The sequence below is a fragment of the Amphiprion ocellaris genome, chromosome 15 (genome assembly GCF_022539595.1).
Source record: "Amphiprion ocellaris isolate individual 3 ecotype Okinawa chromosome 15, ASM2253959v1, whole genome shotgun sequence".
Classification (NCBI taxonomy): domain Eukaryota; kingdom Metazoa; phylum Chordata; class Actinopteri; family Pomacentridae; genus Amphiprion; species Amphiprion ocellaris.
The window spans coordinates 7,265,066-7,288,934 of record NC_072780.1 but is presented as its reverse complement, the minus strand read 5'-3'; the positions used below and the strand labels follow the sequence as shown (position 1 = coordinate 7,288,934).

The window sequence follows — 23,869 nt, the reverse complement described above, 5'->3', positions numbered from 1 at the left end:
GACCATGTACAACATTTAACATAAATGTTTCCATTTGATGTATTGCACCAGAGTTAGCCTTCAGCTAATTTCCATCTGCAGTCCCTTAAAGAAACAAGGATAAGCGTGTTCTATCACCCCATAGCAACCTGATCGTATTTGAAGATGTTTTCGTAAATGTGCTTTAAGTATCTGTTTACTGATAAACATTTATGGCAAACTGGTCAAAGCACCTATTATACTCCCACAAAGTGACACGGACAATAAAGTTGTGTTCCATGTTTTTATTACGCTTTATGGCACAGATGTCAACGTCAGCAAGCACTGAAACACGTTTTAGGCTCCATGAACTCAGGCTCAGCCTTCAGACGCAAGGAGCTCCGTTAACTCGGCCCACGACGGGAGATGGTGTTGCGGGGGCAAGTTTGAGTCTTTTGGAAGCTGATTTAGTTGGCGAGGGCCTTGGTGTGCTCTGTCACCTTCTGGAAGATGGCCTCCATCTGCTTCTGGAAGTTGTCCACCATGGGCTGGGCCTGGGCCTGGATGTTGTCGGTCAGGGGCTTGAGCTGCTCCTCGATGTTGGTGGCAACCTCCTTCAGCTTAGTGGCCAGGGGCTCCAGCTGGGTCCTGACGGTCCTGTAGGGGAGGAATAGGATAAATGAGAAACACACCTGTCTGCCCTGCACGTTGCAACACAGGCTCTGTTAGTTTTGTGTAATATACTGCTGAAAGCTTGGGATTTTTTTTTATGAATTCTGATGGTAAAGGCAAGTGGAAAGGGGCTGTTTTTACAACAAACAACCCAATTCAACGCAACAGAGCTCCTCCACTAATTTATGTTCTGAAAAGTTGAGGAAATCAGACGGCAAATGTAGCAACACTGTGATATGAATGTACAGTATCACTTCGGAAAAAATAATTCATAACCTATAAGTACTCAGAATGCTGCTAACTAGTTAATGCAATAATATAATAGTTTGATTATGTTCTTTTTGTGGTTTCTTTTTATAGAATAGCGTTACTTTTAACCCGACAACTAAATAAGGAATGTATGGTTTTACCTTGCTAAAAACATACTTTCCTTATTTAGTTGTCGGGTTAAAAGTAACACTATTCTACAATAATAAAATGTTAATTATTGTTACTAATGTGTATGTATTAAATACTATAGTTGGTGAAATTAACTTCAAATACTGCTTGGTAGTTGTTATACTAATATAGTAACAGATTACTTAATCATGCTTTATTAACTGATCATTTGTTATATACAGTCTTAAGCTGAAATGCAGCATAATAAATAAGCAGAATAAGCTACATTCCACCCTGTGTTTACTTTAAAGATTGTGAAGTTTTCTTCATCGGATGTGGTTTACAGAGCAAGTCACAGCTTGTTGCTCGGTATCTACGAGTGAACAATGTCCAGTATGGTCATCAGTAAGATCTTTATTATCCTGAACTCGAGTCCAAAGTGTGTCTCCAGGTGTCGGGGCCTTTTCTACTCACTCAGCCTGGTTGGCAAAATCCTGGTTCTGCATGATCGCAGTCAGCTCTGTAGTCATTTTGGTCTTCATGTCCTCAAAGTACTGACTGAGCTTCTCAAGATCAGTGGCATCCTGAGCGAAGCTTCCTGTGGGTTTCCAAAAAAAAGTAAAAAGTTATTGTATAAAAAAGTCTTCTATTCCCACAGCTGTGTTTTTAATAATATATCTCTCATTTTGGTCATACCTTGTGCCAGAGCGAGCACGACGACGGCGGCGATGAGGGAGAATTTCATGACTGCTGACTGGATAAGACCTACAAAACAAACATTATTTTATTATGTTTGCAGGTTGAATTGTCTTAAAATGCATCTTCATGTCTAATTTTGTTGTCCTGACAGCTTCAGTATTGACAGCTAAATTACTTGCCCTAAATGTACCTATGAAGATGCTTTATGAGGTTGTTTATTCTGAAGTTGTGTATAGGAAGGTCCCCTATTGCTCACATAGATGAGATAAAACTTTCTAGGAACCTCCGGTTGGGTTGTTGTCACATGGTAATAAAATAAATATTATTAGTCATAAACTTTATCTGATTTAAATGCTTCTTTAATAGGCCAGTACTGCGAGTCTTTGCAACAGTTTATCACAAAAAAAGATCGATAAAGAACCTTAAACAAGGTAAAACAGATGATGATTCTTCTATTGCTTTGCTTTTGACATTTAAATGTTTGACCATCAGTGTAAATCTTGTGAATTAAAATGGAATTAGAAAAAGATATCTCATCATTTACCCGTTAAAAAAAAGGGAAATGAAGCACCTCATTGCTTTTATCCACTCATTCTCACACATTTTCAGTCAGATTTAGTTGGCTTTGTAAAAATATACCAGTTAAAACTTGAAACAAATCACAGTTTTAAAGTACTAACACCAATCAGGATCAACACAACACACAATTGTACCTTCTATTATTTATTTTTAAGGCTTTTTTCTTCAAATTGTCTCCTTTATATTTACTTAGAATTCAGTCTTTGCTGCTCTGTTGCTACATTACATGGGTTGTAGCTGTACAATACATGGAGAATTTTGTCATTACTATGTTTGAATGCAATGTTCTGCTACTATCAGCATCTCAGCTCTCATTTACAGATTCATTTTAGAAGCTTACAGAGACTACAAGACAGAGCTGTAACCTCTGGAAAAATCAAGTACTTCGATCTTCAGTAAGACATTTTTACTCAAGTATTTACTTCCAAAATCAAGCGTTAACTATATTAACTATTGGTTAAATTTCAGAGAAGATAAAAAGAAAATGTGTATCTCAGAGCACTAAATGCATTTTAAGCCCGTAAGAAGATCAGACTCACCTGTACTGCAGGAAGATTTGGACCGGATGGTGCCTTCATCCAGGTTTCTCCCACTTTTTATAGTCCAGCAGCCCCATGAGAATGTGAATGTGATTGGATGAGATAAAGACACGAGGCATTATTGGATGTTTGTGCCTGACCCTTGCTGTTCCATGTGCCACCTGGGCAAACTGAACCAAAGTCCAACAGTCCCTCTGCTGACTGTCCAACATGAGCATCTTATCATTTAGGTTAAATAATACACCTAATCGCCAGTAATAGCATCATGATGGTTACACTGAGGCCACGCTGAGAACTTTTGATACCGTCAGCTTCAGCAGATATGATAACAGACAACTGATAGTTTCATTTCACATTTCACTGTACCGTGGACACTGCTGCTGCACTTTGTAGCTTTTGGTTCTATCTTCTGTTAATTACGGTTTATTATCATCATGAGGTTTTATGTACAGGGTGTTTGTGCTCTTGTTTGACCTTCATCAAGATCTGTGATGTTATTGTGAATTCCCAGCTGGATAGATGAGTTCTGGTTAAAAGATTGCTTCACTGATGACTCAGTGTTGTTTGTGCGTACTTTTTCACTGGGTGTATTTGTGTTAAGATCAATACAATCTGTGAAACATTAAGTTCTCTCAGTGAAAACAAATCACTATACATCTCAGCAGCTGCTGAATGGATTTGGAGGATAAACTTCATACAAATGTGAACAGTTAAATGGGTCAATATATAATTGAGGGACTTTTGAAGTCAATGGGAAATATCTTGCACTCATTTTCATTAAAAAAAAATAATGTTTTTACGTACATTATGATCATGTCTTTACAAATTCCATAGTTATTTATAATGGAAACAATCATTTATTAATAAAAATGATTGGATATCACTAAAATGTCAACTAAATAACCGTCCCAATTTAATAACAACCACCTTCTAATTAGCTAAACAATAATAAAATGAACTTATTCAAAAATTGTTTTGGTTGTGTTCTTCTTATTAAGTTGAGATAATCATGACAGATGTTTATATTTTTTTGGCAATATATCAAATTTTAGATGGAAAATAACAAATTACATCTGTGTCCAAGAAATCACTTTCCACTAAATTCTCTATTACAAAAACACCTCTCAAGGAAGTGTGTTAATTCCAGATCACATGACCTGCTCCACATGATGTCATTTCCTCCTGAAGAAAAGACTGGCAAGACTCCAAGGCTTTCTGACTTATTTAATATAAAGTAGTGTGTGAGTCAAGTATGGATTTATCACATGTCAATAGGTTTACTACAATATCTTTATAAATAACTTTTAATTTAAATTTTACTCAACTGTATATATAATATTTAGAAGAATCTTTGTGTAAAAATGCCAGGTGGTGTTTGGTTCTCGGTGGCCATGTTGATCTTAGGCCTGAAAACAGCAAAAATGTCAACTATGATACCTGTCAACTATGTTACAAAAAGTCCTGCAATTATATATTGACCCAAATCTGAATGACAGTTGACATTTAGGATTTTTTTTTTAAGTGTCTCAACACTTTGGTGCACACATTCGTATTCCCCTTAAGATATATTGTAAACACTTTCATAATCCCAGTAGTTTTCTTTAGGCACCATCGTCAGATCAACATTTCAAATTATTTTTATTCAGGCGTTCATGCAGATTCTCAGTCATCTAGGTCACATCTATCACATTATATAGCTAATAGCCCAATAAAGACCCAAGACTGATCTGCCACGAGGTGTGAATAGTTGTGAAACTGCCAGGTAAGAAATGACTCATGGCGAGGTAATGGTGGTGAAACTTTCTAATCTGAAGAGAAGACAAATGACTAAAAAGATATTAAAGGAGGAGGGGCTCTACGATGCCACTTATCAGGTGCTTATTATGTAGTCTTGAGATATTTCCCCGTTTGCCATGTGAGTTGGAGTAACATTTTCAGCTGTATACACTACCAGTCAAAAGTTTGGACACAGCTTCTCATTTAATGGTTTTTCTTTATTTTCATCACTATTTACATTGTAGATTCTCACTGAAGGCATCAAAATATGAATGAACACATATGGAATTATGTAGCAAACAAACTGTGACATGTTTTTTATTTTAGATTCATCAAAATAGCCACCCTTTGTATTGATTACTGCTTTGCACACTCTTGGCATTCTGTGTATGAGCTTCACGAGGGAGTCACCTGAAATGGTTTTAACTTCACAGGTGTGACTTGTCAAGGTTAATATGTGGAATTTCTTGCCTTCTTTATGGGGTTGGGCCATCAGTTGTCAGCTGAGATGGTTTGGGATGAAATAGACCACAGAGTAAAGGCAAACAGGGCCAACAAGTTGCTCAGCATGTCTGGGAACTCCTTCAAGACTGTTGGAAAACCAAAGCAAAGGGTGGCTATTTTGAAGAATCGAAACTATAAAACATGTTTTGACTTATTTCACAGAGAATCTACAATGTAAAAAGTCATGAAAATAAAGAAAAATCACTAAATGAGATGGTGTGTCCAAACTTTTGACTGGAAGTGTATATAAATGGGAGTTCCCACTGGTTAGTTAGAACTGAAGAAGCCTCTTGGAAAAGAGGTGAAACGTCTTCAAGAAACGAAAAGAAAAGTGCAGCTGCCTTCTCAAGCTCTCTTAATTAGGCACCAAATGTTAGGCTGTCCTCCCTAGACTGTCCAAATATAAAGGCCAGTAACGAAATCACAGTGTTGAAAAAACATTTTTTCAGGGAAAAACACAAGTTGTTTAGTTCATTTTTGGAGGGACAGCGCACAATTAAAAGTAACTGCACCAGACTTAGCAACCAGCTATTTTGCATTTGTTGTCCCTGTGCAGGTACAGGAAAAAGAGAACAACCACAAAGCTCTAAATACAGTACATAAAAAATACAAAAGTCCATCAGTGTGAGATAATAAATACAATCAGTCAACACAATGAATGAAAGGTTGTCATTGGTGGTGATAGTTTTGTGCTGACGTCAGCCAGGTGTTGAGGCTGGTTTTAAACACTGAAAAGCTTCCCGAACCTTTAATATTTGTGAGAATTTAATTTAACTTTTTTGCTGCTTTAACTGAGATTGACCAAAAGCAGTCTTTCTGGACTTTAACTTGAGTTTATAATCTTTCAAAAAGGCCTCATTTAGCTGCGCTTTGGAAAGCAGCCTTCTGTATGACAATCATTGATGTGGATGTAAACTTCTACCTTTGGTTTGCATCCAACAGGTTGTTTTTTTGCTACCCCTATATCTTTATGGTCGCTGTAAAGTAATTATTTCTCTAGTGCACCCCACCCAGGTTAGTAATAAATAACTCAATACATATGCCTAAACGATATTAAGTGCGCAGGCAGCATAAACAACACGAGCTGTTTAATAAACGGTGTGCAACAAGCCTTCGAGTCTCTCTTCATCTGGTGGGAAAAAAATCCTGGACTGGAGATTTGAAAATTTAATTTTGACTCTAAAAGGTTTAATCAGAAGCAGATGTGGGATCGTGGACTGTGTTTGCAGTCTGAGATTATTCTCCGTGTCCGGTGACCGGCCCAGACTCCCCCGGTGAAAATGATCCGTGTTGTTTATGTCTTTCAGACCCATCCTCTAAAAAGGAGTCCAGATGTGGAAGCGTCCCCTCTGTGGTATGTCAGGCATGTGAGGATGCCTCGACACGAATACTTAAAAATATAGCAGGAAGAGGTGGTAAGCAGAGTAAGCTAAGAAATGTGCATGTGTTTGCTAACCAGGCTTTTACTGTAAAAAATATCAGTATGAAAAAACAACAATGCTGTTTTTAAAAAAGCTTCATATCAAGATGTCTTTGAGCTCCTGAACCTGTTTCATCCAAACACAGAATTTTTGCACTAAGGGCTTATAGTTCAGTGTCAAAAAAGTTGTCACATACTCATTAAAAGCAGAAGTAAGTCCTGAAATGAACATTTTCTCTTGGGAAAATGCATAAAGTGATATTTGTATAAGCACCGTTTTAAAGTTTAGCAGTGGAACTAATTTGAACAGTTTCATATAGTTTTCAATCAGCAATTTCATTAACAAATCAAATGGTTTTTATTAGTGTTGTCCAATATTGACTTTTTTGACAATAACTGATATGCCGATATCGTCCAACTCTCAATTTCCAATTCCGATATCAACAGATACTGATATATGTGGGCTATTTAACTAATTTTAGGTAACATCACATATCTTCTGTTATGGAATTAACACATCATGCCTAATTTTATTGTGATGCCCCATTGGATGTATTCTCAAATGCAACAAGGCTTTCCAAATGTAAACATTGTCTGTGCAAAATAAGAAAAGTACTTCAACTTAAGTCATGGAAAAAATGCCATATTTATGCCTTAAAAAAAAGTCTCAAACAACAGTTCACTTTCTCCCTCCCTCCCTCTATGTACAGGCATATTAAAGTTAATGTAACAGATAATGTACTCCTCTAAAAGGAAAACAGCTCACGATACATTAAACATAATAATATTAGTCTTAATACTTAATTTCACTTTACTTTTCTCCATTTATTTATTTATGATACTGTTTTATTCTTTTACGTTTGCTTGATTATTTGTTTAACACGCGATAATTTGACCATCTTTGGCTTCAAGCTGATGTTTAAAGGGCACCGTGTAAAATAAGAGAATAAAATGTCTCTTTGGTGGAACTACAAACATGACAATGGGTCCAACAAGTCATTATATTTTATAAGTTTATTGTGTTACTGTAGTTTTCATGCTCAGTTCCCAATCAGTAAAGTCACTATAGCTGTGAGATAAACGTACGGATCTAAAAACATGTAGTGAAAAAGGAGTATAATATGACATACATGATCCAGTGTGTTTTTCTGAAATCAAATATTCCACAAGTGATCTCACAGCAGAGAATAAAACATGGTTTGGATGTATGTTGGTCACGATATTTGATCGACAGTGAAAGACAGTAAATCTTACAAAGAGTTGAAAAAGAACTAAAAGTGATCAAACTAAACCTTAGAAAACTGAAGAGCAACATCAGTGTCCAAATGTCAGAGGAAGTGGACATGATCCAGGGAGCTGCATAGCTGAGGTCATTAACTCATGTCCTGAAACGAGAGCACGCCCTCCAGCGAGCCAAACACTCATTACAATTATGATGTTATGATATGTGACTTTGCTGTTTAGTATTTCTGTTTTGTGTGCATGCTGTAGTTAACATCACTTGTCTTTTTCTTGGCCTCTGTGAGATTTTCACCGTCTCTCACTCACTCTCTCTCACTCTAATTTGTCTACAATGTGTTTTTTAGTAGAAACAGATGAGGTGCTGTTTTTACTAAAATGCAGATTCTGCTTGAAAAAAAAAAGATGTATTCAAATGTTCCCTTGTTTCTCCTCTGGACCTCCCTGGCCTTATCCCAGACCGCAGAAAGAATGAAAAATTACACAAGACCCAGAGAGTCCTAAAAACATTTGGAGTGCGCAAGAGGAGGTCTCATTTCCTCTTCAAGTCTTTGTTCTGCTCCGTGTTGGTGGTCCAGCAGCTCAGACTCAAACCCAGGTACTTGAAAGTTGCACTGTGTTTTTACTGTTTCAAAGAGGGATCATCCTTACTTTTCCTCCCTCTTATCGAGTAAACTGAGCTACTCCGCGTCCAACTTTTAATCACATGCTTCAGGCAGCAGAGCTGGAGCTGTAAACCCACACTCAAGTTGTTCTCTGTTGGTGCCAGAGGAGAACAGAGGAGGCTCAGATTTCTTGGCTTGATATTTCCCTGACTCTCCGCTGCTGCCTTCAGGTCCTGTACAAAAAGTTAGAAAAAAAAATCTATCTACATCCTGTACAGCAGAAAGTCTTTTTCTGATGGCACAAATCAAGAGGCCCAGCAGACCAGTTTAAAAACGACAAAAAAAAAACACAGGGATTACTCTGGATTCTGATAAAACCTCTAACGAAATTGGTCTCTTTTTATGTGCAGTTTAGTAGGACAAAGATTTTTTGACAAATTTGGTTAAGCTACAACAATCCACAAGCAGGTTAATACACAATCAAATCTGCAGCTCCCACACATGGAAAAAATAAAATGACACAAGATTCTAAACTGATTTTAGTCAGATTCAACAGAATATTACATATCAGTGCCCTAGACACATATCCAGTATTGTCATTAGCCTATTTAGAATTTTTAGTGCCATTTTAGTAGCATTTTTAGTCACACTATATTTCACATCACTGGGCAAAGGTTTAAATCATATGTACAAAGGGGTTTTGTGTTAAATTAGAATTAGAAACAGCTTGTTATCACTCACTTTAACCCTGTAAAACTCACTGCTGCAGAAATACAACATCAGTTTTCTGTTTTAAATGCTATTTTCTATTTTATTTATATATATATATATATATATATATATATATATATATATATATATATATATATATATATGTATATAAATACGTATATATTTTTTCGCTATATTCATTTTTCACTATATTTGTTTGTTTTCTTTTTTGTTCATTTTCTTCTATATTTCAGTTTATATATTATAATTATTACTTCAATTTTCTAGTTTTATAAAAAATTATAAAATTACATATATAATGCTTTGTTTATTTCATTTTTTGCTAAGTTTTTATATATATATTTGTTTTACATATGTATTTTTTCTTTTTTTGCTGATTTTCCTCTATATTTGAGTTTATATATTATTTATATTTTTTCATTTTATTTTATTATTATTATTGATATTTGGGGTTTATATATGTGTGTGTGTGTGTGTGTGTGTGTGTGCGTGTGTGTGTGTAATTTTTTTTGTTCATTTTATTTATTTCTTTGTTCATTTTTTCTGTATTTGGATCTTACAGGGTTAATTGTCCCCAGTAGTGCAACTGGTGATGCAGCAGTGAGATGCACTTTTACATATTTTTAGGATTTTTTGTGAAGATTTTTACAAATTTTTTGAAAATATTTACAAAAATTGTCTTGCCAAATTTGGGGGATTTTTTAAAAAATAAACTTTGAAGAGAAACTTTTAAGGAATTATTGGAATTTTCTTCCTGAAGGTTTTGCAAATTTTCAGAAATTTGGGGAATTTTTTTTGTTGATTTTTGGGATTTTTTTCAGATAACAAAACAATATTTTTTGGCGCCCGTAAATGAGGACAACAGGAGGGTTAATCTACAATGTAGAAAATAATACAAATAAATAAAAAGCATTGGATGAGAAGGTGTGTCTAAACCTTTGACTGGTAGTGGACATCAGCTTATTTGCCGCAAAATCGGTAAAACAGAAAGAATGTTAACAGGACAGTAAAGGCTAGTTAACGGCCGTGGGTAGAAGAGAAGCCGCGTAACCGAGCGGTCCGTGAAGGCAGCATCTGAGTGACAAACCCGCAGTCTAATCCACACCGTGAGGATGAACGGCGGCGCTGGTATGTGTCGAATCAACGTCGGATAACTTCTTATTTCGGCGGTGACGGACTTAATCCAGCCAACGCTTCCCTCGTTCAGCCCTTCCAGCTCACTTTTTCGGCCGAAGCCGTCGGGTTGGTCGCTCCAGATTTCCTCCAGAGCCGGACTCCGCAGACGTTACGTCGGGACAATGGAATCTAACGTTCTCCCGGACAGTATCCGCCCTCAGAGGCTGCAGCCGGGGATCGGCTTCGGTTCGGGACCGACCGGGACCCTCCGCTCCTCCCTCCGGCCCGGGGTGACGGTGCCCATCGCGCCGCTGCTGCCCTCCCCGGCCTCTCTGTCCGCCTCGTCCGGGCCTCCTCCCCCGCCGCCGCCGCTGCAGCTCCACAGCTTGTACGGCGGGATGGGAGCGGGGCTGGGGCCGGGGGCCGCCGGACACCCCGGGAACCCGGCGGTGCTGAAGGAGGCGGTGGAGGCGGTGGTCCGGAGCTTCGCCAAGCACACGCAAGGTTACGGCAGAGGTTAGTCCGGAGGTGAAAACGTCCACAGATGGAGACGTGTTGGTTTATTGCTGGGGAGGGGACTCTGTGGAGACACTTTGAGCTGGAAAAAGCCCATAAAGCTGCATTCCTGTCATGTTTATGTTCAGCTGCACGGTGTCACATAAATCCTCATGCAGTGTCTCCAGGCGTGTTTCTGGGGATAAAAGTGTCCTGCTTTAGTTTGTTATAGTAGGATGGTGGATAAACTGAGGTTAGATGTCTCCAACATAACTCCACTCCAGATACAGCCAGTTTTCATGTCCAGTCGGATGATACTTCTATCACATGCTGCTCTTTAATCAGCTTTAAAATCAAAATTAGTGGTTATTATAGTCTGACAGCACAAAATCAGCCCCTGGGTTTGTTTTCCTACTAGAATATAGATATACAAACTTCTTTTTACTACTTACATGACAGTCATGTGGAGGGTTTGAACCAAAAGATGCTTCAACTTTTGTTTTACTGTTTGCGTTAGTCATAAGAAAGGTTATGAATTAGTTTGAAGCAAGAAAATGCTTTTCTGAAGAATATGCATGCACACGCTTTTGCTTAGCTGTTAACATTGTAGTCATAAGGAGGTTTGTGCATTATTTTGAACCTAAAATTGCTTTTTAGGAGAACATATACCACTCAAAAGTTTGGCGTCACTTAGGAAAGTCCATATTTTTGAAAGAAAAGCATTTTTTTTTTCAACGAAGACAACATTAAATTAGCCAGAAATACAGCCTAGACATTGTTAATGTGGTAAATGACTATTCTAGGTGGACATTTTTAACAGAATATCTCCATAGGGGTACAGAGGAACATTTCCAGCAACCATCACTCCTGTGTTCTAATGCTACATTGTGTTAGCTAAAAGGCTAACTGATGATTATAAAACCCTTATGCAATTATGTTAGCACATGAATAAAAGTGTGAGATTTCATGGAAAACATGAAATTGCCTGGGTGACCCCAAACTTTTGAACGGTAGTGTACATACACGCACTTTTGTTTTGTGTTACTATTTACATGAGAGTCATTTGGACTGTTACTCAATAATTTTAGGCACAAAATGTTATTTTTAAAGAATTAGCATGTTTTACTGTTTACATGAGAATCATATGGAAGTTTATTGATAGTTAAAGTAGGACTTTCTGAGTAAAGATGGCCCCTAATATAGGATAAGCAGCCCAATACCATAAAATATGTTCACCATCATCTAATACAGCAACTTAATAGGTAACAAAAAGACTAAAGACTGAGGACAAGGTAAAATGAAGTCAAAAAGTAATTTCTCTAAGTGTATGTTACATTTAGATTACAGTTAAAGTGAGACCAACATCAAAATTTGATATTTCAGTTAACTTTATGCATAAATAACAAGCTTGTGTTGATCAAAGTGACTCCTGAGGTAACATCCCTGAAGGCGTCGTCACTGGGTCATGCCCTATTTCTTTTGCATTTAGTTTCATAGTAAGTTGTAAATACCCTCTAAATCTGTTTCTATTTAATGTATGTATCTACACATTTCAAAAGAAAATCTACATTGTTCTGATCTCAGGCTTCCATCAACGTATTGTAGGATTACCAAGCACAGCTCTGAGGGATTACATTTACCAACAATGAGCTATTATAGTCATAAATTAGCCATGACATTCACCTTGGACACGGCAAAATGCTTCATGTGAAGTGAAAATTATTACTAACCTTGAGAAACAAAAGACCTTTGTCTGTGGTAAAGACAGAAAATGATTTACAAAAAATCTGGTTATATCCCGCTTTTAATTAGGGAAATTAGAGTTTCTTTATATGTTTTGTGTTAAATCCAAACTATACATCATAGTAAGTACTACCAGATGGGTGCGGTTTGTACAGTAATAGAAACCTTTTATATTTTTTTTTCTTTTTAGAATTTGCTGATTTATTATTTTTTGATTCTCTTGGCAGTCGTAGTTTACCCACTTCATCAAGAGACACGCTGAAAACTTACATTAGACTGAAAGCAATGAAATAATGCTGGCAGTTGGAGCTAATACAAGTGTTCCTGTCCTGTGCTAATAGGATTTATTTCCAAAAGATTGTCCCTGTGTGCTCTGACTAACAGCCTCGTCTCTCCTTTATCCCATTTAGGCTACTTAACAGCTTCAACACTGGCAGCGCCATAAAGACCGTTTTATTAGGCTTTTGGTAATAAAATATTTCCCCCACATTAAGATGTAATTTGGCTTTTCTCTGCTTCAAATAGGTTCTATCTTTAAAAGACCCATTTCTTTCTACTTTTACTGGTGCCGTTGTTAACATTAAAAACATCCATTTTAATCCATCCTGTGGAGTATTTTAAGAAAAAGTGTGTGAAGGTGTTGATTTGTGATCAGAGGTGTTGGTGCAGGTTGTTGCTGTTGGATTTCATGCCATCTAACCATCACTTAGTGGACCTGATTCTGGACCGGCACTGATGTCACATGTGAACCTTTGCTATCTTTAAATGTTTCCTCTCTTTTTCCACTTTTGTTAGGAAGGAAATGCTTAAATGCTGACAAAAATAGACTAAAATGTGAGGATGTTTCACTATCCTGAGCAGTGTACATGCCCAAAAATAATATTCATGAGAGTCTGAACTGCTTTTTTGTGCTCTCTTTGTTTTGCCCCAGGTTTATTGAAACTGCATCTAATACACATCCAATGTAAAGTCTTATATGGAGTTCCAACTTAAGCTCACTGACCTGTTTATATCAGGGATTCATATACATGTGAGCTTTAGATTCACATCATACAAATGGCATTAAACGGCAAAAAACTTAAATAAATATAAGCTGTGAGCACTGACTCTCCTAGATACGCTTGCAGACAGTTTTTTAAGGTGCTTCTCGGCATCTTTAAGCTGTTTCTTCATGTAATCCCAGAATGACTGGAAGTTGAGATCAGGGATCAGATGGTCTGGGCTTTACCATCTGTCTCAGGAGGGAAGATTTTTCTTAAATCTCTGGTTTGGACTTACTGTCATGCTATAGGATGAGTTTGGTACTGATCAGACGCCTCTTGAATTTCCCTAGTATCTATCTATCTATCTATCTGTCTATCGATCTATCGATCTATCGATCTATCCAGCCATCCATCCATCCATCCATCCATCCATCCATCCATCCATCCATCCATCCATCCATCCATCCATCCATCCATCCATCCATCCATCCATCCATCCATCCATAAGATGTATAAGAGTAAATAAGTAACACAGTAATGTCTATTTGTATATAACTTCATGCTGCAAAGCTCCAAAGCACACGAATTATGAATTATTACTTTATGACCAACTAGCAACCAGAGGACTGTGTGTCCTGGCCGTTTAGCTGTCCCACAGTAGGAGCATGAAAAACGATTTGCATTTAAGGCCTCAGTTTCTATGTTAGACAAAGCTGCAGCCTTAAAACCTTCTGATCGAGCTCCCGCCTGGACGTGAGTGAGAAGCAGTTCTGCCTGTCCTGGTTTCAAACAGTGAGAGCTCAGCAGGACAGAACCGAGAGACAACAAGAGTCAAAGAACTCTGGGTAATGCTGGCTCCGCTCACATCTCCCTGCAGACCCAAACCCAAATACTCTTTTATGACTCAGTTGCAGAATTTACCGCTCTCTCATGTTGTTGTTTCCTAACGGACGACGGGGATTTTCTCTTCTCTTTAAGCGGCTCCTCGGAGGTGATGCAGAATTTCCTCTCGGCAGTAACTGAAATCTTTTCAGGAAAAACCTCTGGCATCCTGGAGACAACCTTCCCCTGGCCCTTTCCATCTTTTTGTTTAGAGAGGATGTTGCAGAGCTCGGCCAGCAGCTAAAGACAAGCACATGTAAATTTGCAGTAATGGTTTCATGTACCGTGGTGTTACCAAGCGTCTTTTGTCTTTGTGTCTTTCAGTAAACGTGGTGGAAGCTTTACAGGAGTTTTGGCAGATGAAGCTGACCAGAGGAGCCGATCTGCGGAACGGAGCTCTAGTTGTTTATGAAATGGTGCCGTCCAACAGCCCTCCATATGTTTGCTATGTTAGCCTTCCAGGGGGCAGCTGCTTTGGAAGTTTCCAGGTACAGCATCTGAATGATTATTAACTCATTAAAAAAAAAAGGTGTTGTTTTTGATTTGACTGCAGTGAATGTGCTTTATTTGGAAGAAACCCTTCATACTGTACAAATAATGTCACAAACACTCGTGCAGCAACAAGACACGCCAAATATAGACGTAAACTCAACACCACAAATCGACAATTCAACATCTGTCCACACTTGGATGACTTCACTCACTATAAACACTGGCTGTCGTTGGTGTTTTGACTGAATGTCTGTGTGTCTGATTGAATCTGACCGTTAATACAAGTTGTCGTCGCTGTTTGACAGTTCTGTCCCACTAAGGCTGAGGCGAGGCGCAGCGCTGCCAAGATCGCCCTGATGAACTCTGTTTTTAATGAGCATCCCTCGCGCCGAATTACAGACGACTTCATTGAGAAGAGCGTGAATGAGGCTCTGGCCTCCTTCAATGTAAGTTAGAATAATTACTGAATTCTGAAATGTGTGTCTATTTTAATGTGCATCCAGAAACATGACAGGAAATATGTTATGCATTAGGTTCATTTTAGAATATTTTAGAAGAATTTTTCTCTAAAAATGCCATGTTGTGTTTGGTTCTAGGCGGCCATGTTCATTTTAGACCTGAAAACAACAAAAATGTCAACTATGATACAAAAAGTCCCACAATTATATATTGACCGGCACACAAACACAAATGGATGTGATGAAGAAGTTCTGCGTCTATAAGCAAAAACTAGATGCATTTAAATGTAACCTCTTTTCCCTTTAAGCTAGTCCCATTGTGCAGCACTACTCTGCTCCCAGTGCTCCTGCCACATTTGCTACCTTAAAGTCCTGTTCTCCCTGTATGTCAAACACCATCTGCATTCAGCGCAATGATTGTGTTAGTTTGGCCAAAAAACTTGTGTTTCAAACGTACTGTGAGCAGACACACTTTGACACGATGGCATACGCTATGCTTCAGTTTGTTTGCGCTAAATGTTCTCACACAGATGCCTCAGGAGATTACAGTAGAATTCAGTGTTGACAGTCTGTCACAGTTGGACATATTCATGAATGTCGAACAAAATGATGAGAATACTCCTGGACGTGGCTTCTTTGGTCTTGGAGACTGTGGCCTATAAAAGACTGCTGTTTGGTGTCCTGATTGTAGCCGCAAACCGTCATCTTCAGTGATGAGCCTCGACACTGGGCTTGGGTCAATTTGACACAGAATTTGACGTTTACGCAGAGTTTGACATCCATGGTGAAATCGCAAATATGGCCCTGCACGTTGTCAGCCACTTTCAGGGAGCATCCCAAATGTGGCAGAAGCACTTGGAGCAGTGTATTGCTGTACAAAAAGACTGCTTTAAGGGGGATAGCAAACAAGTTTAAATTAGGTACTGTAAGCTTATTGCTCTTTATATGTGCACACTTAGAATTTGTTGATCACACCACATAGCTGATGCTTTGAAAAGAAGGAAAATTTTGCTTACTTGGATAAGTAAGTACATAGCAAGTATATAAGTCAAGCAGTGTTTGGCTGACATTAACTAACTGTTGTTGTTCACAGGGAAACAGAGAAGAGGCCGACAATCCCAACACAGGGATCGGGGCATTTCGCTTCATGCTTGAGTCCAACAAAGGAAAGTCCATGCTGGAGTTTCAGGTGAATAAATATCAGAACAAGAAAAGCACTGAGAGAGCGCAGTACTCCGTCAAGGCTGCTCAGTCTTGTATCGTTTCAGACGGAAGAACTCTTTAATGAAAAATGACCTGAGCACAGGCTTGTGTTATGCATGTGTATGTTATGTACAGATACCAAATCGCGTGACCTAAATATGTAGCGGGCGACAGGAATAATGGGACTCAGAAACAACTCCACAATCTAATCAATTGTTCCTTCTATGATTTCCAACAGATAAGTCCCAGTTGATTTGCTGTAGGATAGCAGTCATGTGATCATCAGCAGGCAGCTGATGTAGCATTCACTTGTTGTCATAGTTACAGTGACGCCATGCCACTGTCTCACAATGATACAGAAATCTTTAACTAATCCGTGGATCTAGACTATAAGCCGCATCACTGCCAAAATCTATTCACTTGATCCTTGTGTCATTTCTGACCTTCCCTGAAAATTTCATCTAAATCTGTGTCTGTTTTTGAGTAATGTTGCACACAGACAGACACACAAATGTACGCCGATTGTAACATAACTCCGCGATGTTCCTTGGCAGAGTAAATATCTTATAGTAGCATTTTAATTTTTTTTTTTATTTCTACACTTAATATCATTGGCAAGGCCTGAGCCCTGATGCTGACTTTAAAGATTTCAGTATGAACGTGTACACTACACATACGATACAAAAGAACAGGGCCTTTAAAAGACAACACAGCAACATTGCTTGATAAATGTAGGAATGTTTTGAGTCCACGCAGCTCCACTAGGATTACATACAGTAGTTTTGGCCCACATGTGTCCTGTTTAGTCATTTACTAATAGTATGGAGCTGAAAGCTAGAACATCTTAACTCTGTTTCTAATTGGAAACAGACAGTCTTTGGGCATCGTTCATGCTCTGCCATGCTGAATGACTAAAATCTGATTATTCTAAGTGAGTTTGGTCTCTTATTCTTGCTTTCTTGGTTGTGTTTCAGGAGCTCATGACTGTATTCCAGCTGCTGCACTGGAATGGAAGCCTGAAAGCCATGAGAGAACGACAGTGTTCCCGACAGGTACACACTAAAACCACGTCACAGATGACTCCAATTATCCAAGTACAGTGGTGGTCTTCAGCTGTGGTATTGATGTCTTTAAATGAGCAAATTATATGTCATTAAGGAGCTGTTCCAGATAAATCAGGCAGAATATTTTGCAGCAATCGGAGGACAAAAAGAGATCTATATAAATTCTAACACAGGCTGCCAAAAGGATGGAGTTTAGTTAGTTACTTAAGCTCTATTTATTCTGGAAGCATCTTTTAGATCAGGGACCTGCCACTAAATTACACATATAAGACATCACTACAAAACAGTTCACACAAAGCACTGCCAAGTTTTAAAAATATCCCCACATAAACCCTTCAAGTTGCTCCAAGAAATAAGTAACAAGATGAGTGACATATAATTAAAACTTCACTGAATGTGACAATTATGTTGACATAGCCTATTATACGCATCTCGCACACACACACAGCACTGTTTCCCTTCTCTTTTTTGCCATTCTTTTTTCTCCTTTAATTAGTTTTTTTCTTTTTTATGTTCATGCACTTTTTATCTAATTGCACCTTTCTTATGCTTTGGCATTATTATTAACCTGATATTCATGACAATAAAGCATAATAAATTTGCTTTATTTTGCACTTTATTCCATAGTAAGCTTCAAATAACGACATGCTTTAAAAAAATCTATTTATGTGCTTGGCAGTTTATGGTTTTGGCTGGATAGTTGGCACATGAAACGTCTATTGTCTTTAGAGTTATGGCTGAAGATCTACAGAAGTCCCACTGGGTTAAGCAGCTCAAAATGCAGATAACAGAAAGAATGTTTATTCAAGCCACATGGTTTTACATGATCACACTCTCAGCTGTGACTCTTTTTCTTTTTTTAACCCAATTTTTATTTAAACTACATGTTTTTATACATATTTATATGCAGCTCAAAAATGGACAAACGAAAACATACACATGATAAAAACATGCAATGTGGCAACACGACTAACTCATGGCTTCATCTAAACTCGCATAAAAAGGAGATTTAAATTAAGTTTAAAGATAAATGAAATTAAAGAGAAGCAAGGGGTTTTGAAGCATGTAAAAATACACAATCCAGACACAAATATCATTACATCTCCACTTGCAGTTAAAACAAACATATCTCCCCCAGCCTGTCAAATATTTAAATTCCAATTAAATTAAAGTCAATTAATAATAGGAGCCCATAACTTCATAAAGGAACCTAACTACAAATGGAATTTTGCTGTCATCCAGCGAATTTCGCTGGATTTTGGTTGATTTTTACATGAATGTTGTTAAAGAAACATTTTTAACATTTCTTTTTTTCCACCAAAATATGTTCAGAGATTTCCCAAAAATGTTGAAAATGTGGACATCAGAAGTTTCACTGTGAAAATATATTTTTTTCTCCACATTTGACCCGCAGGACGACATGAGGGTTAACTGCTCTTGAGGTAGTTAAAGGGGCTTCCATTTTCTTCTTGACAAGCGACCAGACTCTTCAAGAGCAATTCATCCATTCATTTCTAGTTTTAGTCTTCTTTTGTTCCAAGAATGTTATTGTCTCTGGAGGCACTAGTGGGCATGGCTGTTCCTCCAACTTCAGCCAGCTTTTTTCCTCGTCCTGTAGTACCCATTCGACCATCCCACGAAGCTGACTGTCACTCCTTGCCTTGCAGGAGGTGCTGGCTCACTATTCCCATCGGGCTCTGGATGACGACATGCGCACTCAGATGGCCGCCGACTGGGTGAACCGGGAGCAGAGCGTGGCCAGCACCATCGCGCAGGAGCTGGCCTCGACGGAGCGAGAGCTGGAGGACGCCCGGCTGGCAGGCAGAGAACTGCGTTTTTACAAAGAGAAGAAAGACATCCTGATGCTGGCTGTGGGTCAGCTGAGCGCCGCCAACACTGCCACTCTGCCCTCGCACTAAACCAACCGGAAACATGCCTTCACACTCCGTAGGATTCCTGGTAACAGTATCGATCGCTTCGTAGATATAAAGGTGACCTGTCTGAACTTTGTTAGGTTTCGTTTTCGTTGTGAGGACCAGGTAATCAGGCCTTGACTTACAAAATGCATATCCGTCTGTTCAATAACCACCTGCCGCTATAGCCGTTACCTCTCTGTGCCTAGCGATTACAGGATAACAGTGCTTTTTTTTATACAAAATGCCTGTAAAAATGCTTAGGCAGACTACATAACTAGGGTTTACATACTCAATGCAGACCTACAGAAAGCCTTCTTCTGGTCAGTGAATGTACGGGACATACGCTACTATGACCCATCAAACCAAACAGTCATGAGGTGTAGATCATTTCTTCAGTCAGACTTGCGTGCTTTTTTTTTCTTTAAGGATTTTTGGTTGCATTTTCTTGCGTATAGTATTTGGGATGTTAATATGCCCTGTGTCTGTTCATACACAAAACATTCTAAAATATTAAATAATAACAGAAATGAACTATATTACATCAGGTTTTCTGTATTGGGTGTTCAGCTTTATTGCAACAGTTTTAATGAGACTGTAAATATATAAAAACTGCATCCCTGAAATAATACAAGAATTCCAGTGAGCATTAAATCCTCATTTTAAGTCATGTAATAGTATGTGGGTACTTTGCAAAAAACAAACAAAAAAAATGTCTGTAGATGTCAGCTCAGGTTTAAAAAAAAGAACAGATAGTGAGCCATCACTATGTTTTTCTTTGTGGTGGCTTTTGACTATTTTAGGATCTGCTTGGTGACCATGACACTAGCCGAATGTATATTTTCCGTGTGCTATCAACTAAAGGACGCTTAAGCCAACGCTGTTAAACTTTGGAAGTATTTTCGTGTCACAGATTGTGTTTGTTGTGTGCGTCAGCTAGAAGAGTTCAAAAAAAGTTGGTGTTTGTTTGGACTAAAGTGTACTTGGAGGTCTCAACCTTGGAGGTCAAATTAAGGCCAGAAAATGATTCATCATGCGTGAGTCATTATAGTGAATACAAAACAGTACCAGCTCCTGTGGTTTATGTCTTTTTTGAGATACCGAAAGCAGAAATTGTAATTTTTTTTTTTTTTTTTTGGCCATTGCTGGCTTGTCCATAGGCTTAAAATATGTAATATAACTTGCACTTATTGCCTGTTTTTCATACTGTACATGTAAATCTTTATATTGCTCCGTTTATCTAAAATGTTTAATGCATTATAAAGATGAAGGCATTTTAACAGGTAGCATTTCAAAGACCCCATTCAAAGGAGGCGAGGGTTTAATTGATATCGTGGCTCTGGTTGGAAGGAAATGTGGCCTGAAAGTATGAAAGTTAAACAGCAGGAGAGCTTGTTTTCGGTGCTGAACGCTGGATTGTCCACAGCAGAAACTGATTACACAAAATAGGAGATGGCAAATAAAAAAAAAAAAAAAACACAAGAAAGAGATGGAGAATGATTGAAACCAGACCAGTTGTATTGTTCTGTTAGTTGATTTTTCTCTTCTCTGGGATCACTGTGCCTTTATGGGATTTATAGCATGCAATGTTTTAAAAAAAAAAAAAAGTTGCATTTCACTTAATGGGGTCTTTAAAAGATTTTGTTTTCGGCTTTACGTGTAAAGATAATGTTAAAGGTTACATGCTATGTTACTGTTACAGTATCTCAAAGGAATCCTTTTGGGAAGTTAAATGACAAGATTGACGTCACGCTCACTCCTGTCTGGTAAATATGAAGCCACAGTCGGTGGCCAGTTAGCTTAGCTTAGCATAAAGACTGAAAACAGATGGAAACACCTAGCCTAGCTCTGCTTTAAGGCAGCAAAAATCTGCCAAACAGCACCTCTGAAGCTCACAAATTGATGCATTACATGTTACTTGTGTAATGCATACAAAAACAGAAATGCAAAAATAAAAACTTACAAATTTCTACTTTTATAGAAGTTAGTTTCTTCTTTAGTCGGGCAAGCAATAGTCTGGCTAATCACTTAACAGTACCAACATGAGAATGATGTCAGCTTTCTCATCTTAAAATGTCAAACTGTTCCTTTATTATGTTATATGCTATTCGATTATGAAAGATCTATTAAAATGACAACCTTATAAACATATATCCTTGGTTTGGTACTCAGCTTGTGTAATAAGCTTTGTGTTCAATACAGGTATTAAAATGTTAAATAATTTTGCCTCTTTGGTAAAAACCCTGCAGCTCTCATCAGTAAATACTAAAAACACTTTGACCTCACAAATCTGCACCTTGAATCCATCCCTTCTAATCTGACATTTTGTATTTTTGTCTTCTGTTTACTACATTTTATATTTTCAGCTAAATAGCTTCCCAGATTCTTGTCTGCAATTATATTTCCAGTGAGTATCGTCCAGTGAACTCATTAAAAAAAAATGACTTAATCAATGAGAAAAAAAGAGCTGGTCACAGGAAGGAGGTTGGAGATCTTGAGTTGTGTGTTTTTGTGTTTTTTCTTTTCATGTAGATGATCAGTATGTGTGATTTCTTTGCCCACAAGCCATTAATCTGAGAGCTTTCTTCTTGCAAATGCCTTTGACTTTTCTTTTGTGATCGTTATCAATGAAGTCTTTTTTTTGCTCTTCATTTTTAAAAGAAAATGTCTTTGGCTTTTCATGTGTTGGCTTTGATGCATGATGTATTGATTAAGTTCTCTTTTTCTATGTTTCATATTTGATACAGTATTGTTTTATAAAAGTGTTTCTCAAGGCCCTAATTGTATGTATTTTCTATGAACATTTTGTATTCCATGTTTATACTTTTAGTAGATTTATATGTAAATGTAATAAATTGGCTGATACAAATGTTTATTCTTTGTCACGCTGATCTGTTTTCGAAGGATACACATTACTTTATATTGATAATGATGTTTATGAACATAATCTACTAACTGACGTCACCTTTTGACCCTTTGTGGTGGGGATGATGTAACATCTGTGCTCTCAGGCCACACAAAATCTTACCTTAATGCTAATTTGTGTAATTTTTTTTACAGTGTTTTGGAGCCCTTAGAGCTTCATAAGTATTGGAAATAGCCCCATAAAAGTTTCTCCTGGATGAACAACAAATTTGAGCTCTGTTGTAAATAGGAACCAAATTTTGCATCCACTTCAAGTACACCACTTCATAATCTAGAACCAAAGTCTAGTAGAGCAATTTAGGTAATATATTTATGGACTATATCTTAGTTTCAATAGCAAACACTGCTCCAATTTGATATGGATGACATAGACTAATAGACACAACTATTGACACTATGGATGTCTTATTTGTTTTTTATAATTCACTGGAGAAAACTTTAAAAGTGTATTTCAAATAGCCTTTCAAAGGTCATATCACCACATCGGATAGGTGGCTGGTCAAACATATGAAAGGTGTAATTTTTACACACTTTTTGATATCAGATTCCTTCTGGATACAAATAATTAACTTATATAATCATTATGACATTTGAAAAAAAAATGTTATGATGGTAAAATTGTGCATAGGTATGTTATATATCCCACAGTTATTGTAAATATTATTACTACTGTTATGTTATTATTTTATTTCTATTACTACGTCTATTGCTACATAAGCTGCTGTAACAATGTGAATTTCCCCTGGCGTGGGGAGAAATAAAGGACTTATCTTAAAACAGACAAAAAAAACCAGCAACAGTTATTTCTGAAGGAGTCAGGTGGGAACTTTTTTGTAGATTTGGCTCATATTATTTGGAATAACCCATTTAATTTATATAGCATCTTCTGTAAACAAAGTTACAAAGTGCTTTAAGACTGAAAAGATATAATAAAAGTAAGTGACAAACAGAACTTAAGATATAAATAACAAAGTTATTTAAATATTTACAGCAAAACAGTCTGTTAAGAAAAGTAATACAATACAGGAGAGTTTTATACGGTGGCCGAGAGGTGCAAACCAAATTTACATAATGCAAAACGCTTTTACAACCTCCAAGACAAATTTACAAGCGATAAAACACTTTTACAAGTCCAAAAACACTTTTACAAATCCAAATTTAACCGGAAAGGGAATGTCCCAACTCCGGGGTATAACCGGAAGTGACAACAGGAGCGGCTAATGCACTCTGTCGGTCTGATCTGCGACATTTAAACACTCTAAAGACCGACCACACGAAAACCAAAACCGCGTCAATCGGTTCATATGTTACCCACAAAACGGGCAAAACATCACTGTGGTATACTGAGATTTAATAATATTGTTTTAAATGTTATACCAAGGCTTGTTCCAAGTTAAATGTACAAGTATACTGTGGACAGTAATTATTACAATGTTATATTGTTGTTATACGGTTTCTCCACTAGAGGGCGCACGAGCGTAATGTTACCTACTG

General features: G+C 37.6%; 2 protein-coding genes across 2 annotated transcripts; one reads left to right on the top strand and one right to left on the bottom strand.

The window, feature by feature from the left end:
- Positions 1–248: 248 nt before the first annotated feature.
- Positions 249–2,913, bottom strand: LOC111575059 (type-4 ice-structuring protein LS-12-like). Its single transcript, XM_023279966.3, has 4 exons — positions 2,826–2,913; positions 1,705–1,773; positions 1,483–1,606; positions 249–615 (listed from the first exon to the last, which is right to left on the bottom strand). Exons 2-4 carry the CDS (start codon positions 1,751–1,753, stop codon positions 426–428), a joined length of 363 nt encoding a protein of 120 aa, XP_023135734.2. The 5' UTR covers positions 1,754–1,773; positions 2,826–2,913; the 3' UTR covers positions 249–425.
- Positions 2,914–10,159: 7,246 nt separating this feature from the next.
- Positions 10,160–22,323, top strand: lix1l (limb and CNS expressed 1 like). The gene is made up of 6 exons (XM_023279976.3): positions 10,160–10,733; positions 14,645–14,808; positions 15,118–15,258; positions 16,364–16,459; positions 17,448–17,525; positions 19,205–22,323. The coding sequence occupies exons 1-6, from the start codon at positions 10,400–10,402 to the stop codon at positions 19,454–19,456; spliced, it is 1,065 nt and encodes a 354-aa protein (XP_023135744.2). The 5' UTR covers positions 10,160–10,399; the 3' UTR covers positions 19,457–22,323.
- Positions 22,324–23,869: the final 1,546 nt, after the last annotated feature.